We start from the raw sequence: 16,666 nt of genomic DNA on the forward strand, positions 1-16,666 counted from the left end.
TGTATTAATAAAAAAAAATGAAGAAAAAAAACTTAATGAAGAAAATGATTAATACACTGCAATGTATGTAAGCATGGTCATCCATATTAATAAAGAATTAATAAAAACCAAAAAAACTACCAAAACAAACATTTTTTATTTACTTAATATTTTAATTAAATACTTTGCAAACCTTCATTTGGCTGTTCATCATCGCCCTTTTACAACTTTTCTCAACGCAGGAAGATGTCCGAGGCGAAAAATTTGTAATAAAAAATCAATAATTGGATTTTCTCAACCATTTCAATTATTTTCTTTTTTATTTCCTCCAAAAAAAGCTACAAGTTGAGAAGTTTTTTTTCGTTAAATATTTTACAATAAATGAATTTCATGAATTTCAAAATACCGCAATAAAATACATTTTACGACAAAATGTAATCTGCTTGTAATTTTTTATGCACGAAGTGCATTGAATTGATGGAAAACATCCAAGATGTGAGAATCCAAGTCTGATGTGAATAAAAGAGACTCCAATGTACTGCTGTACTTTTGCACTTGTTCGTGATGCTTTGAAAGAATAACAGAAAAAAGACAAAAGAACTTTGTAAGTTAATGGTCATTCATTTAAACTAATCTATTACTAAATTTACTTTAAAACTACCTTTTTTTCTTAGATTTCAATGGATCTTATATAAGATATAATTTAAATTTAATAAAAAGAACACAAAAATTCCGGAAAATCTTTAAAGTTAATTTTGAAAACTTTTTTTTGTTCAAATTCTTCAAAAAAACGTTTATTTACAACTTTAAAAAATATCTTAGAATCCCACAAGTCCTTCAAATACTTTTTCCAAAACCGACTTAAATCCTAATCCTCCTAATTATAGCTCTTAAAAAAATATAAAAACGAATAAAATTTTAGCAATGTTGGAGATTCGGTCAATTTGCAAATGTTGTGGGAGTCAAAACGCGGGATCTGACCTTTTGAAAATACTCTTTTATTATTTTTAGTATTTTCAAAAGGTCAGATCCCGCGTTTTGACTCCCATAAAATTTTAGCTGTGTTTCTTTCAGACACAGCTTTTGTGTACCGAGCAAAATCGAAAGTCGTCAGATCGGGCTCAAACTTGGTATGAGCACGAATTAGGGTCCCCACATTCCAAAAAACGTATGCGCCAAAAAAATTTTTTTTCCGGCCGGCCGGCCGTCCGTCCGGCCGTCCGTCCGGCCGGATTATAAACTTAAATTGCAAGAGAACGGTGATAGATAGAGACTTGCGGTAAACGGCAAAGTTTAAATATCGACCTGAAGAAATCCGATTATGAAGTCAAATCCACCCCCCCACCCCTCCGTCCGCCATTTTGGATAACCTCAAAATTTTGTTTTCGCTATATCTCAGCCCCTATTATAGGTAGAGGTCTGAAATTTTGATATGTTGTAGGGGCCATCAAGAGCTTTCCAACGATACCTCATTTTCGAAAATCGGTCAAGCCGTTTAGTCAATATGGCCGCCACAATTTTTCATCGAAAATCGACCATAACTCGAAAACGGCTTGACCGATTTTGATCAACCCGGGGTCAAATGAAAGATCTCAACAAACCCTACAACTCTCTAGAACATCCGAAGTTTCAAAAGTGACCGCTAGGGGGCCAAAAATCAAAAACAAAATTATCGATTAGTTTTCGATGAATATCTCGAAAACGACGACATAAATTTTTTTTATTTTTTCATATGTTGTAGCTGACCATATTATCTAGCTTCATGCCAAAAATGAAGAAAATCTATGGATCCGTTCTCGAGATATAGCCTTCCAAAGTTGGCATGTCATATCTCGGGTTCTACAAGTCCGATCTTGATCAACTCAAGCGCAAATGAAAGGTTTCGAGAAACCCTACAAATGTCTAGAACATTGCAACTTCGAAAAATGACCGCAAGATGCGCTTAAATCGAAAACAAAGTTTTCGAAAATTTCGAACTCGAATTTTTCGAAAATGGCGACATAAATTTTTTTCAGTTTTCGATATGTTATAGCTGACTTCGAGACCTTTAAAACAAAAAAAAATTTATGAAAATCTATGGATCCGTTCTCGAGATATGGCCTTCCAAACATTTCTTAGGGTATGACTTTTCAACTTTTCCCGACTTTGCGCGTATTTAAATTAATTTGCGTTCTAGTTTGCTCTCACAAAATTGGTACACTGAAAGAAACACAGCTCCCGTAAGCTTGGTCAGCTTACCAGTACATTTTTTTCTATCTCCTTAATATAATTTTAAAGTCCTTCAAGTCCTATAAATCCCTTAATTTATTCCCAGAATCCTTTTATATAAATCTTTAAAATATTTTTATTTCAAATCTCCGAAAACCAGAAACTTTTTTTTATCCAGATATTCTTGAATAAAAAACATATCAAGATTTTCCAGGACTTCCAATAAATCATTGTTTAAATTCCGGAAGTTTCAATTTTTGTAAACCCCTAAAATCCCTTAAAAATTATTTATAAAATTTTGTATTCTTAGTAATTATCTTTTGAACCTTGTAAATCCCGTCAATCTTATCAATTCTGAGTTTCAAAATTCAGTAAAACTTATTTGGAAGAATTGAAAAATTAAATAAAAATGAAAATTGTAGGATTTGTAGGATTTGAGAATTTCTTGAATTTGTTTAAAATCATTTTGAGAGATTTTATCACAAAATAAGTTTTTATAAGTTTTGCTTGAAAATTATTGAACAACCCTCTAGAATCATCATGAGAATAAATTTAGAAATTGTAAATCAAATTGAAATTCACCAAAAAAATCAATCTAGGGTGACTTAAGATTTCTTAACAAAGACTAAAGTTTTCTTAAGATCCTTTAAGTTTTCTGAAGGATTCTTTAAGTTTTCTGAAGATATTTTACGTTTTCTGAAGATCCTTTAAGATGTCTTAAGATTCTTATAAAAAAAAACTTAAGATTCCAAAGAACAATTTAAGATTTTTAAGTTTTCTTAAGCGAATATTACGATTTCTTCAGTCCAGCAGAATCGGGCTAAACACACATTTTTCGATGATTTTTTCTAATCGTATTCGGGCATAGAAATTCATAAAAAATACTTACTTAAGAAATCTTAAGTTTCGCTTAAGGGGGGTCTCTTTTGAGAGATGGTGAAATTACATATTTTAATTTTTCTTGAGGTTTTTCTTAAACTCGGTTTTCAAGTGTTGGTGACATTCAAAGACTTATCATTAAAGAGTAAGAAAATCATTTTCCGCCATCTTAGATGCGACGCCATCTTGAGATTTTCCTCAAAACACAAAGGTAGGTTTTTCTCAGGATCTACTGGATAGATTTTGATGGGGTCAAAAGCAAATGAAAGAGGAAATACCAGTGCAAATTTTGATGTAGCAGAATTTTGAATTTCCACTCTGGGGCTAAGAAAAGTGGAAAAATGTGACTTTTGTTCAGATATTTTTGACATTTTTCCACTTTTCTCAGCCCCAGAGTGGAAATTCAAAATTCTGGTACATCAAAATCTGCATTGGTATTTCCTCTTTCATTTGCTTTTTACCCCATCAAAATCCGTCCAGTAGATCCTGAGAAAAACCTACCTTTGTGTTTTAAGGCAGTTCTGCGGAACAGTCGGAAAATCACAAGATGGCGTCGCACTTAAGATGGCGAAAAGTGATTTTCTTACACTTCAATAATTAGGCTTCAAATGTAACCAACATCGATAAACCAGGTTTAAGAAAAACCCCAAGAAAATGACAACATTAAAAATGTGTAAATTCTAACAGATTTCCCAAGAGACCCCCCTTAAAAAAACTTAAAAATCTAAAAATTTCTTATGAAATCTTAATCTTTAAAAAAAGAATCTTAAATAATCTTATGAAAACTTAAAGAATTTTCATAAAACAAAAATAATCTTCGGAAAACTTAGAGAATCTTAAAAAAAAAACTTAAGTCTTTCTCAAGGAAACTTAAATCTGTCTGAATAGTGAATTTCAGTAGATAGTCAATTATTTCACCCCTTTCCCCGTAAATATAAATATGAAAATTAAGACAAGAAAAAAAAGCTTTTAAACTCACCATCAGGAAGACTTGCTGAAGTCTCCCAATTGTCCAACGATACCAATCTGTATCGTAATCTCTGCCATCTGTGTCACATCGCACCAAATGCTCCGATAGAATCATAATGAAACGTTGAAAAACAATGAGGAAGAGTCGCTTCTGATCCACATTGGCTGCCTCAAGTTTCTCCTCCATACGTTCCACCATCTTTTTTATTTTTATTTTGAAAAAAAAAAATAAACCAAATGTGCAAATTGTTTAAATTGCGTATTACCAAAGATTATGGCATAGAGATCTTTTTCTTTTCTTTTGGAATAATAACATCTTTTTCCCTTCCCTCGACAGCCCATCAGTCATAAACAAAAAATTCTATGTTGCAATTGTATAATGAAAAAGAAAAAAAAAGGTGAAAGAAGACACAAAACTTACCTCTTCTGTCGGTTTGTCCGCTATTTCAATTTTTTTCTTCTTCGCTGCACTTTCCTCCTCAGACTCACTCGACGATGAATCCTCTCCAGCAAGTTTTTCTTTAGCCTCCCCGAGTTCAGTGCCTGTGTCAATTCACAAAATAATAAAAATGCATTTTATCGTGGAAAAAAAATTGAGAAAAGGTCTGCAAAAGAATAGCGCGAACGTACCTAATTTAATGACGTGTTTATTCATCTTCTTGATGGTCAAATGAAGAATCTCCCACAGATACATCTTTGTGAATTCCCCCGTCATTTCCTTGGAGAAAATCCACGTGGCTACAGCTGAACATTCGACTATTTGCAACTTTAGCAACTTATCCACGAGGACACACATCATTTGCTGATGATTCTTCCACAATTCAAACAGATTGTGTAGCACACAAATTTGCGCTTCCTCCGTCTCGGCAATGGTCTTGAAGACCTGATGGAACTTTGAGATTGCCGCAAAGCTGTGGGAGAAACTCTTTGAGCCCAAATTGAGGAGAGTCTGGACGAAAACATCAATCTTCAGGGGATTAAAATCACTCCCATCGCCCTCATTCTCATTGGGATTCGGTAAATCCTTCAGCACATCGAGTACCTCCTCTGGGGTACATTTCTGACGAATTGCCACCACCAATTGATGAGCTGTCTGTGTTCCCGGAAGGGCAGCTAAAGAGAGAGTGCAGGAAAACACCAAAAGTCAATCAACAGCAAGTATACAGAAAGCGAGATTTTCATTTTACAAATTAGAGGGAATTTGAGTCATTTTGTGCTTTTTGGTGAATTTAGCGCTTTTCTCGGAATTTCATTTGGTTTTTGCTTGTTTTGTTTGTATCCGAAATACCCCTCCCACGAGTCAATTGCAGAATGTTTTGAATAATTTCAAAATAATTGCACCATCATCGCACAGTGGATCAAGTTGAATTATTTTGCTTGTACGTATTTTTTTTTTGTTAATTCTCTGTTGAAAATAGTGAAGCAAAATTATATTTTTAAATAAAAATACTAGGTACGAGAAAAATATTTAGTTCAATATTCAGATAAGTTTAATTCAAGAACGTAAAAAAGCTGCAAAATTTGAAAATAAACTAAAAAATAATAATCTTAAAAGATTCGTTATTGTGGCCACAATTCATAACATAAACGCCACAATTCGCCACCAAATCGCCACATAAACGCCACCAAACCGCCACATAAACGCCACCAAACCGCCACATAAACGCCACTAAAGCGCCACAATCCGCCACAATTCGCCACCAAAGCGCCACATAAACGCCACAATTCGCCACAAAAACACCACCAAAGCGCCACATAAACGCCACCAAACCGCCACATAAACGCCACTAAAGCGCCACCAAAGCTCCACAATCCGCCACAAAAACGCCACAATTCGCCACCAAAGCGCCACATAAACGCCACCAAAGCGCCACAAAAACGCCACCAAAGCGCCACAAAAACGCCACCAAAGCGCCACAATCCGCCACAAAAACGCCACAATTCGCCACCAAAGCGCCACAAAAACGCCACCAAAGCGCCACAATCCGCCACAAAAACGCCACAATTCGCCACCAAAGCGCCACAAAAACGCCACTAAAGCGCCACAATCCGCCACAAAACGCCACAATTCGCCACCAAAGCGTCACATAAACGCCACTAAAGCGCCACAATCCGCCACAATTCGCCACCAAGGCGCCACTTAAACGCCACATAAACGCCACAAAAACGCCACAATTCGCCACCAAACCGCCACATAAACGCCGCCAAAGCGCCACAATTCGCCACAAAAACGCCACCAAAGCGCCACAATCCGCCACCTAAACGCCACAATTCGCCACCAAAGCACCACATAAACGCCATCAAAGCGCCACAAAAACGCCACCAAAGCGCCACAATCCGCCACAAAAACGCCACCAAAGCGCCACAATCCGCCACAAAAACGCCATAATTCGCCACCAAAGCGCCACATAAACGCCACTAAAGCGCCACAATCCGCCACAAAACGCCACAATTCGCCACCAAAGCGCCACATAAACGCCACAATTCGCCACAAAAACGCCACAATTCGCCACCAAACCGCCACATAAACGCCGCCAAAGCGCCACAATTCGCCACCAGACCACCACATAAACGCCACCTAGCGGCTAACTAGTGAATTTCACGTACCTAACAAAGGAATAAATTCATAGAAAAAAATTTCAGAGATAACAAAAAACACAAAAAGCTTCAAGTAAAAAATTTCACCTAGTTCGTGATTAGGAAGACTTTTAATATATTGTAGGAGCGCATTGACCAATTCGAGAAGAGAGCCCTCTCGACGGTCAAATGTGAACCCTCTCCTCTCCCTAAATTCCTCTCTCTCCCATAACGGTGCTGAGGACTGCAGCTCAACTGAGAAAGATCAGTTGGGCTGTTGCTGCGAGAGCGAACACACGTCACCGCAGACTGTGTTCCTCTCCAGCATGAAAAAGGGCGAAAGTCCCAGCCCGTGTTTTAGTTATTTTATTAACTTACATTTCAGAAGTGGGATGAATTCGCGGTCGCAGAGTGAAGTGTTGTGCGGAAAAGTGCACGTGGTGTTATTGTGCGTGATTATCACGAGAGAGCATGCAGGCCTTGACCAGAAGATGGGGATAATGTGAGAAAGAGTGGAAAAAGTGCACAATTAGTGTCGAAAACGAGTGAAAAGGTGTTATCTCGGCTCTGAAATGGAATTTCACAAGATGGCTGCCGTTCTGATTCCAAGAATTGTGCACTGCACACAATGTGCGTCTCAGGGGGCGTTTTGCGGGCGGAAATGTCTTGGAAGTTCCGATTGGGGATTCATGAAGCATCGTGAGAGATTGGAGAAGTCAATAACGGGAAAAAAGGTGTCGGTGACGTCACGGTGGCAGCTTCAAGGGGTGCATAAAAGTGGATTGAATTCTCTCCGGATAGATCATGAATGAATGGATTGAATTCAGTGTTTCATTGTGCTGTGTAAGGAATAATTTCCGTCATGGATGCCATCAAATTCCAGGAACTTCATGAAGATATCCTGAATGGCAGAAAATGAGATTCAGTGGAATCAAGGAGAATCTTTATGACGGAAAATCTCAACCAAACGAAGAATAATCGCCTTGAGATGCTCGGGTCATCAGGAAAACGTTCTACGGGAATTTGGAGACCCAGCAAACAGCAACAAATTGGGAAATGGGCATTTTCTCAAAAATACGAGATCGTGGTGACCACTAATCAGGAACAAGGAAGAAATTTAGCAGCAGGGAAACTTCGGAGGTGCGATTATGCTCGCCAAGGGCAGAAGAAAACAATTAGTCGTTGTTAGAGATGCCAGAAGAGGAGTCAGCGTCGCGTGATGGCACACCTTTTGAAGGAATTCGTCTGCAGAGGATGAACGTGTTTGAGCAGTGGAGTGTACCGGATGCAGTGACAGAATGAGAAGATCCTGCGAGCATCATTTGACGACTGGAAAGTTCACCCATGGCATTAGACAGTATCTTTAATGGTGAATGACAGCATTCGTAGCGGTGTGGTTCGGGTTCCAGTCGGAGATGCCTCTTAGAGAAAAACAATTTCCTGGGAAGATCAGAGAAGTATAAGTGTGCATGTTTGTTGAATGAGGGGCCCCGTGTGAATGATTGAATGAATAATTGTACAGCGAGTGCTGTGAAATGTTGTGTATTATTTCAAGCGCCTAGGTACAATTTTTCAATGAAAAGTAATTGCTCTCTGCTTGAGCTATATTTTCAGAGGCAGCGTACTGCTGGGTTGTGCTAACCCACGAAAAAGTTTACGGTGGATAGAACACCAAGAGACATCCAGCACAGTGTTCAGTGATGGTGGCAGTATCTGAAGATCCTGATTGAGCATGACACGGTGACGCAATAGGGATAACTGTAACGAGATGCGGTGACGGACGTGGGAAATGGATGCTCATCAATGGCGCTACTATGTTGCTGCTAAATATTGTGAATTTACGCAAGATTAGAAACTCTTGTGGGTTAGGATTCACTGAGGGAATCTTAGAAGTCTTAACATAACGGCGCAAAGGAGAAGTTAAAGAATAAAATGCAGAATGGAACACTACGGCTGAAGAACTTCCATAGTGACCGGCAAGCAATGGTTACTTGATGTACAATTGGGAACTGGTGAAGGTGTTGAGATGCGCGCACGTGAGATGAACTTCAAAAACGGAGATAGCAACTGCGCGACTGGTTCTCAAAGCTGCAAGGAAAGATGAATCGCTCTGAGGAAAGTGAAAGTACATCTTGCAACACCTATCTCACCACCCCGAGTATATCTTGAGGGATTAGTGAGTGTCTTTGGGATAATAGACGAACTGGGGGCATGCGAGAGGTGCTTGAAAGCAATCAATAAGATTTTGATCAGCTCCTGATGGACTCTCCAACCATTCCTGTGCCCAAAAAGTTGAGTTTTGACTGCCTTCGAGGAGAATATCCGGCAAAGAAGAAATCCAATCGAGAGATTCCCTCTCGGAGAAGAATTGTGAGAAGAGATGGCTCGATGAGTTCCCCAATTCGAGTGTTGGTAGCGCTAACAACACCACGGCAGCAGCCCATCGAGTCCGTGGGAAATAAAAATGATGAACGCGGATCTTATGGTGACAAAGGCGAATATCACGCACTTCAGGGTGAAGTGGAGCACTAGCATCTCATCCGGAAGAACATGGAGAAGGACTACACGTCCAAGATTGATGGGCTTAAGGAACAAGTGGGGTATTTTAAGCGAAATGCCGTAAAGTTGAGAAGCACTTGGCGGATTTGCGGAAGAGGGAGGCAATTGCCAAGGACGATCTTGTTCAGTGCAGAAATGAAAAGAAATACGAGAGAATAAAGCACGAGGAGATTGTTCGTTCGCTACAAAGGAAGCTGGCAACGGTGAAAGAGAACTTCCGGAGAGGTGGAGCACCTCAAGACACAGGGGAAGAGTCTCTACAATACCGTGTGGAATAAATTGTTGCTTGAGGAGCAAATCATCAATCTCAAGAGTTGCCTTGAGAAGAGTGAGGAGAATAACGTTGATGCGATTGATTTGAAAATCCAAATGACGGAACTTGAAAAGGAGCTAAATCAGTGGAAAGCAATTGCAGTGGATCACTGCACACATAATCTACGGCAGAAAATTGAGGAAATCCTCCAAAAGGATGTGATTCTTATGAGTGAGAGAAATAAGAGTAACACAGAGAGGAAGAGTCTGGAGGTACAGAATCACGATTTGCGTACACAGAATAAATCATTGCTGAAGATCAATGTAGGAGCTTCAGAATTTCGTAAAGAATCGTCAGGGAATTGGTCAGCGTTTGCAGAAGAGGATGCTCCTGTTAGCGATGGAGTGTGACTGCTATAAGCAATTGATTGAGAACTATGAGATGGATTTAACTCTTTCCGGACCCAGGGAGCCGTGGGTGCAACACCGGAGAATCAGCTGAGAGTGCATGTGAATATGCTGCAGAAAACAGTTGCGTGCTGTAAAGAGATGTGCACAAATCTCGAGAAGGATCTCAATGCGGCCAAAGGAAACCGTTGGAAAGTGTTGGAACGACATCTCTGATAAAAGCACGATGATAGTGAGTCTTCAATGGTGATGCTTAGGATTTTCAAGCAGAAGGTTCAGCAGCATGTGTGGAGGTTTTCGGATTATTCCAGACAGGATTGTACTTGCCAACAAGTGATATTGATCCTGATGAAATTGTCGCGGGAATAAGTTGCCACTTATCTTCATTCTCCTCATACGCATGCGCATCAGATTCCTGCAGTTACATCCGCTGCAGAATATACCCGAAAGGGCTAATCTTTGGGTGTTGATGATGGGATTCATTGAGCTGTATAGGTGGGAATTTAACTACATGCAGACTGGAATCAGTGTGAAGAAGGTGGACTCGAAGGAGTTGCAAAAGGAAATGGCTGATAGGCATGGGCCGAGTTTGTTGTACATTGAAGATCACCTAACAACTGGAATGTTAGTGGGAGATCTTCTCACGGATGTGTCCTGACAGCAGGAATGTACGGGTATGTGAGAAGCGTCAGATGTGGTCAATGTGCAGTTCAAATGCATCGCAGATCATCGTTAGCGGAATCGGGTGAGTCAGTTCCATTTATTCGTAATTTTCCAAATTTAACTACCATGTGTAGGGTAGTTTGTGATGAGGATGTAGTCAGTTAAGATCTAACTGTGAATAAGTAGAATATAAGAGAAAATCCTGGCCAGGTATAAAGGGGTATAAAAGAGTGTCATTCCCATTTAGGTGAAAACCCCAAGTGTGAAGTGTGAAAATGGGAATATGTTGTGACAAACGCGTGTTTAAGGGTTCAAAAACTTACACGCGGTTGAGGACGCAATAAGTCACAAGAGAAAGTTGAGGTAGAGCCTCTCATGGATGTCAAGTTTCGTATGCGAGAAAGATCGCATATGTCTTGACTCCATGGGAACGGTCTGAATAGAAGTTAAGAGCCATCCAGTGTATTTTTCCACGCATAGTGGTTGACTCTTGTAGGTACTGGGCCTCATGAGTTTAGCTGGTGTGCGTGGAAAATGCCAAGGGATGTTGTGGTGGAAACGAGCCACCAATGGCATGAGTGACATGCCAAGGGAAGCATCCAATTTGAAGTGATGTTTTACACATAGTGGTTCACCAATGAAGGTTTTGGGCCTCATAGGTTAAAGCTGCTGTGTGTGGAATATCATAGGGATGCGAGGGTAGAACCGAATCTACCCCAGACAGATGTGTTCTGTCTTTCGTAGCATAGAAATGCTAGGGTAGAACCGAATCTACCACTGACAGATGTGTTCTGTCTTTCAGTTCTGGAAGTAGAACTGAGCGCTCATAAAATTGCGGAATTTTAATGGTATTCGCGCCTAGTTCTGATTGAGTTCAACGGACCTTGGTACTCGCGGTGTTATGGGTTTAAGGAAACGGGCTAGTTGAGCTAAGCTCCTAACTCGGGTTCCTACTATTCACTGTGAGTTGCCAAGGGACGGCAACAAGATCAGAATGGCCGAATGTAGGAGCGCATTGACCAATTCGAGAAGAGAGCCCTCTCGACGGTCAAATGTGAACCCTCTCCTCTCCCTAAATTCCTCTCTCTCCCATAACGGTGCTGAGGACTGCAGCTCAACTGAGAAAGATCAGTTGGGCTGTTGCTGCGAGAGCGAACACACGTCACCGCAGACTGTGTTCCTCTCCAGCATGAAAAAGGGCGAAAGTCCCAGCCCGTGTTTTAGTTATTTTATTAACTTACAATATTGAGAGATTCAATGAAATGTTACCGAAGGTGTTAATAAAAAATTAATTAATAATTAATTAAATGAGTAAAGAGACAGAAAGATCTCGAAGCGTATCTATACGAGCAAATTTAACCTAATTTTTCAACCTCCATTAAACACTTGATTGCAATTCCTCTCGTTCATGAATGCTTGTAACGTGCACAAAATTTGAAAATTTGTCATTATGGGAGAAGTAACGATCAATTCAAATAAGTCTCCAAAACCCAACTTACGCCGATGATCTTTTGTATGTGTATGTGTTGTGTGGGTTTTGGGGTGGGGCAAGTTAATATGCCTTCTTCTTCTTGACAGAGAAAAAGTTTAGTACACCTTGGGAGACCGGCAGGAAAAGACCTAATTTTCCGTGCGAGTCGGACGTACCAGCAGGGGCGAAATCCCCTTGGGCCCCAGTGGCCATCTTGTGAAGTGTGCCACCCGTGAAGTGGAGGAGATACGCCGCCTGTCGCGGTGAGGAGTCAGAAGGACGGAGGGATTTGCTGCAATTGGCGTCCATTGGCAGCTACCGTGCCACTGCACACTCCCCGTCAAATTTGGGAGTTCCGCCAGGGCGAGGGATTTTATCCGGAGCCTCTCGTGATCCACAACTTGTGACACAACTCACTCTCAGGCAATTCAGTGAGTTCTGCGGAGTTTGAAGCTCATCAGAAGCAGCAGTGATCCACCATCGGTGACGACAGCCTCCCAGCCAAACTAGGGAGCACTGTCAAGGCGAGGGATTGCATCCGGAGCCTCTCGTGACCTGCAATTCGTGTCACGCCATACTCCCTGACAATTCGGGAGTTCAGCAGAGGTGGAAGAGCGTCTGTGACGACAGTGATTTATCACCCAAGCCGGCTCACTCCCCGTCAAATTGGAGAGTCTCACCGAGCCGAAGAAATTCAACTTGGGCATCCCGTGATCCAGCGATTGTGCCTTCCCGTGGGGTAGAAACATCCCCCACGAATCTAGTGACGTCGTCAATTGCGTCACACGGCAATTGGGATCACCAGGCCATCTGTGTACGGGCCTGGGTGCAAGGAGAAAGGAGTTATCAGCGACGACGCGGGATCTTGAGCTTCAGAAGGAAGTGCTGCGACGGCGACAGCGAATGCCGAGCATCGCGACAACCAGAGACACCCCTGAAGACGTGAAAAAGAAGGAGCCCGATTGTGTATTGAGTGGCTGAATAAATCGTCCCCGTTTGAGGACTAAGAGGAAAAATGATTTCTATAAATGGCGCCCAACCAGCGGTGGAACCAGGTAAGTACCCAAGTTGAGTCTCATGCCCCTGGTAGCTACCGACACTTAAAATTTTAGTGAAAAACTTTTGTGATTTTATGCAATTTTGCATTTTGTATTATTTAAATGACAAAGTTCCCCTTGAATGAGATGAATTTTCCAGCAATTTTGGGCTCTTCTAGCCGCCTTGCTGGAAAGAAAACTCGCGTTAAAGAATTTTTCTTTTTTTTTCCGTTTTTTTTCTTTTCTCTTGAGAAGAAATGGTTTTGGATTTAAAATCCAAAATTTTTGCTTAAAGTAAATTAGCCATGCGAGTACATTTAAAATTAATTTATCAATGTATTCAGAGCCTTCTGGGGACGAAAGAGGGATATTCTGTGGCAAGTACTCCTCCCCCAGAACCTCTTGGTTGATTTGCACGAACAGGATGAATGAAGAGATTGAATCATTATCCTTTTTGAAAGGTCTCTTCCCTGTAACGGCAACAAATTGAATTAGAATTTTTAAAGATCTTTAAGTTTAAAGATTTTTGCTTTCTACAAGTTTTATCAACTTTTAGTTGATTTTCATCGCAAAGTAGGGACTTATTTGTTCTGGGTGTTTGTGAATTTTGAAATTTAATGAGTTGATGAGATCATCAGCGTTTTCCTTTAGACAATATTTATAAGGAAAACGGCGGGAAATTTAAGTTCTTCCAATTATGGGTAAAATTCTGAAATGGAGAAATCGTTGACTTTCTTTTGACCTTGTGGAGCCATGACATTGCTCCACGGTCAAAGTGCGTTCGCTTATCACATAGCGGTGATCTCTCTTGCGATAATAGTTGAGAGATAAAGTAAAGCTTTATCCCCCTAAAAGTTTGGGGATTCTTTTGTAGCAATTCTCTTTAGAATTATTTTTTTGCTACAAACTTAAAATTTTACCGGTGCTTAAATTTGAATCTTTTCTTCAATTGTGCACCGTTGGGGACAATTTTAAATCTCTTTATTTTCTATTGATCCCCTGAACTTTGATTTATTAAATTTTATTTCAAATTAATTTGTTCGAGCGTTTCCTCATTTTGCCATTGAACGTGGGGCATGCGCTGTGGGCTTATCGGACGCAGGTGCCCTTTGATTTTCTGATCCTCGTATCTTGCCTAGGCAATTGATCAAGCGGGTTGAACGGAATTTGCTGGAACATGGGTGTCCGCTTTTCTCGCGTGCTGCGTCCTGCGGGCAATGATGAGATGAGGAAAATTATTTTGCTCTTTTTGGGATTAAATTATTTCCGTGTTTAGCTTGCATTGCTGACACGCTATTAATGATATAAAACTTTTTGAATTTTTGAGATTTGAAATATTTACCGTCATGTAGTACAATAGTCATGCGGATTTTATTAAACTTTATAATTCGCACTTGAAAAGTTTGCACTTTGGATGCAATCAAATTCTTAATTCATTTGCTAAATAATTCATTCTTTTCTGCAATATTAACTAAATGGCATGGCAGATGGTACACGGTTCGGTATATGGCGCCCAAATTTGATTTTTTTGATTTTTTTATTATTGAGATTTCCCTGATGGAGTTCTCTGATTGAAGTTGTGATTAAAGTTTTCCCGATCACAATTTCCTGAGTTAAAGTTTCTTTATTGGATTTTCAATTAGAATCTACTAATTTTTGCATTTTCCTGACCCCTGCATCGGGCGTTGGGCATGCGATGTGAGCTGACTCAGGATGGGCGCCCGTTTATTTTCCGATCCTCGTATCTTGCCTAGCAATTGATTAAGCGAGTTGAGCGGAATTTGGCGGATCGCTTATCGTAAACTCTGTCCTTGCGTTTAGCGTTCGACGAACGATGATGGGTAAGGATGTATTTGGAACAGCTTGCATTGCTGTTTGGAATTTAAGGAGGAGAATTGCTTGACTTTAATTTAAACCTACTGTATAGGTAGTACAAACATCCTTGGAAAGCTTTCTTGTTAAAGCGTTAGATTTTCTATCCGGGGATGGTGGTCTCCTCAGTGGTTTTTCGGCGTATGTTTTTCACGAGACCTCCTGTTTCTTTTCCCCGTTGTGAAGTGGCGCCTCCTTCCACGGGATTACCAGCTTTAGTCTGGTTTATCCAGTTCGGATGTGAGTCCTTCCCTTTGGAAGAGCTCGCCGGAAAAATTTTGGGATTCGTCCCGAAGTTTCGCCGTGGATTCTGGTTTGAGGAGATGTGTACCTTCTCCCAGATCCATCCGACTCCATTGAGATGTGAGACCGTTGGTGGTTTCTTTCCTCGCACCTTCTGGGTGAGGATCTCAAGGAATCTTGATTAGCTTTTGCTTCGATGCCTCTTGTGAGAACAATTAATACTCTAAATGGGTGATTCTCTTTTGATAATTCGTTGGGAACGTCTGGTCGGTTCGAGATCCTCCACTTTCTTTTCTTTTTATTAATCTCGTTTGAAATTCATCGCCAACCCCAGGGTTTGACTTTGTTGACCCTTGCATTCTCTTTCCTTTCCTTTATATTTCCAATCATCCAATATCACCATAAAACCAGGATCTGAATCTATTTAGAGATTGGTTAATGCCCATTTGTACAGATTTTGCATGGAGAGAAGTAAATTGAAGCATGTTCCGCTGGAATTAGGTTTTAACTGTCTTTTCTTACTCTCTCCGTATTTATTCATTTTGTCAAACCGGAAGGAAGGTATTGGATTGCTAATTGGAAAATTTATTATTGTTGAATCCTCAATAGTTGCAGTATGAGGAGAGATTTTGCATGAGCATCAGTGTCCATGAGGAGAGTCACGTTTTAAAATTTGTTAGAGTCGTATCATGCCTGATTTGGCAAGAGCTCTTTCGGATGGCATTCGTTTGATTCATAATCGGAGATGTTTGTTCCTCGAATTCTTTCCCCTGCACTTGGCAGAATCCAAGTAATTCCATCCTTCCCAGTCCTATGAAATTACATGCACAAGATGCATAGGACCCATCCCACCTAACTATTAGAGTCAATACTCCTTTCGCATTCCCGTCTAGTCCGCGAAAAAAAAAACCCTCATGAAATAATAGAAAGATTCCTTCCTCTTGTTGCCTTGCGACCACCTCCAATGGTAGGGCAGAAAAGTGTCATCTGGACCCATACTTATTCTCGTGGGCTCGTGGATGAATCACAGGAAAGCGAGGACGGCGTACCTCCAAGGTTGTCTCCTTCTTTTCATAGGTGCTCTCTGACGGTGACCTCGGGGCAAGGAATCGTCGAAAATTGAAGAGTGGTGGAGGAGTTGAGCGGCGAAAGAGAAGAGAGAAAGGCAAAACAGGAGTCAGATTGACAAAGAGCCCAATGAAAGGGGTGGTCCTTTACACCAACCTGGGATAACTCTGCATATGAGCCTTTTGCTCAAATGGTGGCGGCGACTGAGTTCACATCCACCAGTACGCAATCTCACGGATGGAGCCGAGGCCCTGAAAAGCCAAATCTTCATCGAAGGTTCACCCCGTTCGTGCCCATGTCCTAAATTCCACCCCGTCTACGTTTTTTGAAAGAGAATGAGAGAAAAGTAATTCGGGGCCTCCGGGTGAGCTGGAGATTGGTGGAATAAAAAATAGGGTAGGGGGGCCGGTGAAATGCCGAGGGGAGGTGAGCTCAGTAAAGAGAGAGAGGAGGAGAGAGAGAAGGAGGAGAGAGAGAAGGA

At 40.8% G+C, this 16,666-nt stretch overlaps 4 protein-coding genes across 4 annotated transcripts in view; 1 reads left to right on the plus strand and 3 right to left on the minus strand.

Annotated features, from left to right (window-relative positions):
* The window catches only part of LOC129786719 (glutamate-rich protein 2), an 871,459-nt gene that overhangs the window by 215,672 nt on the left and 639,121 nt on the right, over positions 1-16,666 (minus strand). The gene's annotated exons all lie outside the window — the stretch shown is intronic.
* Positions 1-16,666, minus strand: part of LOC129786663 (nuclear cap-binding protein subunit 1-like) — a 303,879-nt gene that overhangs the window by 215,672 nt on the left and 71,541 nt on the right. The gene's annotated exons all lie outside the window — the stretch shown is intronic.
* The window catches only part of LOC129786648 (mucin-2-like), a 247,544-nt gene that overhangs the window by 215,672 nt on the left and 15,206 nt on the right, over positions 1-16,666 (plus strand). The gene's annotated exons all lie outside the window — the stretch shown is intronic.
* LOC129786654 (nuclear cap-binding protein subunit 1) overlaps positions 264-16,666 on the minus strand; it is a 34,906-nt gene continuing 18,503 nt past the window's right edge. Inside the window, exons 3-6 of the mRNA XM_055821800.1 lie at positions 4,666-5,148; positions 4,457-4,578; positions 4,046-4,234; positions 264-546 (exon numbers count right to left, since the gene is read on the minus strand). Of these exons, the coding sequence (XP_055677775.1) occupies positions 433-546; positions 4,046-4,234; positions 4,457-4,578; positions 4,666-5,148 (908 nt within the window). The 3' untranslated portion in view covers positions 264-432. The remainder of the gene's footprint in view (positions 547-4,045; positions 4,235-4,456; positions 4,579-4,665; positions 5,149-16,666) is intronic.

This window comes from Lutzomyia longipalpis, chromosome 1 (assembly GCF_024334085.1).
Source record: "Lutzomyia longipalpis isolate SR_M1_2022 chromosome 1, ASM2433408v1".
Taxonomy (NCBI): domain Eukaryota; kingdom Metazoa; phylum Arthropoda; class Insecta; order Diptera; family Psychodidae; genus Lutzomyia; species Lutzomyia longipalpis.